Here is a 1,924-nt window from a genome sequence, read left to right as displayed (position 1 = left end):
TATATCTATCTATCTATCTATCTATCTATCTATCTATCTATCTATCTATCTATCTATCTATCGGGCGATGATGTAATCTCTGTGTTCAATTTATTCACATGGCAGCGACAATTTATTCCTTCTTCTATCGTGTTAGTCTCCGCTTCTTTTCCTTCTTCCTTTCCCTAACTTGTAGCTCTCTATCCAGTACACACCGTTTCATCAATGTATTCCTTTCTCTATCGTGTGGGTCTCCCCGTCTTTTCCTGTCCATCTCATACATGCGTATTTCCAGAATCATCTCGGTACGCCTTCGCGTGCACGTAAATGTGCAGATTATGTCGATTGTCTGAGCCTGTCTGGCCATATTTGTGTTCATGGGTTGTTCTTTCTTTTTTTCGTATGTTTGCGTGCATACATTCTCCAGTCATTTGCTTGGGTTTACCGTCCGGAATGAAGAATGCCGTGTGTCTTTTGTGGCTCTCTGAATGTCCAGGATTTCTGGTAACATATTTTGGGTTGTAGTGATCGTATATAAAGACAAACTGACTTTTACTATATTTTTACGTCTCTCGTTCTCACTTTGTCTTTTTTTCCCACCGAAACTCTCACCCTCCCTGTTTTTTTTCTCTTTCTTTATTTACCCGTACGTACATTCTTATCTTTTCCTCACCTTGTCTTTCTCATCTATCGCACATCTTCCAGCTCTTTGGAAAGGGGGGGCTCCAGTGGCTAAGTGAGCAGTGAGCGAGTTCAGACTCAAAAAAGAAATGTCAAGCAAGAGCCAGGGACACGGGGATTAGATAGGTGGTTTCTGTCGGTGTGTCCTTTTGCAAGGCACGACAACGGAAGCTCAAAGGGCGCTGCACAGTGACCAGCAATGGCATGTTTGTGAAATTGTTCTGTCTTGGTTTAATATTGCATATTTATGTATGCATTTATTTATGTATATTTAAATAATTATATATGATTATGTGTTTTTGTTTGTATGTTTATCTTTGTAACCCAAATTTCCCCTATGGGATTAATACATTATTATGATTATGATTACGATGATGATGATGATGATGATGATGATGATGATGATGATGATGATGATGATGATGATGATGATGATGATGATGATTTTTAGCATTATTACACCAGTCCCGAAGTGCTCCAAGCGTTTGTTCAGTCTGAAAAGTTGTGAATCGTCCCAAACTTTGCTATTGTCGAAAAGCCTGTAAAACACCTATCATGGGCTTTAAAATGCAGAAGCAAAAAAGAACTGTCGAAAATTTAACTGGCAAGGGATGTAATCTTATTATAACTATTTTACACTGTTTACTCTTACAGATGATAGCTGGCAGAGGTCCGGGTTCGTCTCCGAATGATGTCATCTACGACACGCCCACAAGCCCCGCCCCTCTGTCGGACGTGAGCGAAACCGCCAGCAGCAGTAGCAGCACGCCCTCCTCTGGGGGACACCACTATCAGCACATCGGCAACAGCAGCAGCGGTAGCAGCAGCCATCAACATCACCTCAACCACCACCACCTCCTCCAACAGCAGCAGCAGCAGCAGCAGCAGCAGCAATACCATCACCAGCAGTGGCCCGGCCAGGCCCAGCCGATGAGCGGGGGCCCCCTCATCCACTACCAGCAACACCAGCACGTGCCTTTGAGGAGCTTGTCTTCCCCGAGCCCCGTTTCCAGCCCCACCTCACCGATCCCGGTGCCTTCGGCGGCCGTCTCCTTTTTCGCTCGGTGAGTTCCGAATTGTTCACGACATACATGGACTCACAGTGACAGACATACTGATAGGGAGGCTGGCAGACACTCACCACACTCATACACATACATACACACATACACACACGCGTACACACACGCATGTTCACACATTTGTACATGCATTGTGGTCATTCACTTGCAGAAAAAGGGAGAGAGAGAGAGAGAGAGAGAGA

General features: G+C 44.6%; 1 protein-coding gene across 1 annotated transcript in view; it reads left to right on the top strand.

Annotated features, from left to right (window-relative positions):
- Window positions 1–1,915, top strand: part of LOC101851541 — a gene marked incomplete in the record, with an annotated part of 136,551 nt that extends 134,636 nt beyond the window's left edge. Inside the window, 1 exon segment of the mRNA XM_035968207.1 lies at window positions 1,315–1,915. Coding sequence (XP_035824100.1) covers window positions 1,315–1,728 — 414 coding nt within the window.
- Between the last annotated feature and the right edge of the window lie 9 nt (window positions 1,916–1,924).

This window comes from Aplysia californica, unplaced genomic scaffold (assembly GCF_000002075.1).
Source record: "Aplysia californica isolate F4 #8 unplaced genomic scaffold, AplCal3.0 scaffold00003, whole genome shotgun sequence".
NCBI classification, from domain to species: domain Eukaryota; kingdom Metazoa; phylum Mollusca; class Gastropoda; order Aplysiida; family Aplysiidae; genus Aplysia; species Aplysia californica.
This window is presented reverse-complemented; position numbering and strand designations above follow the sequence as displayed.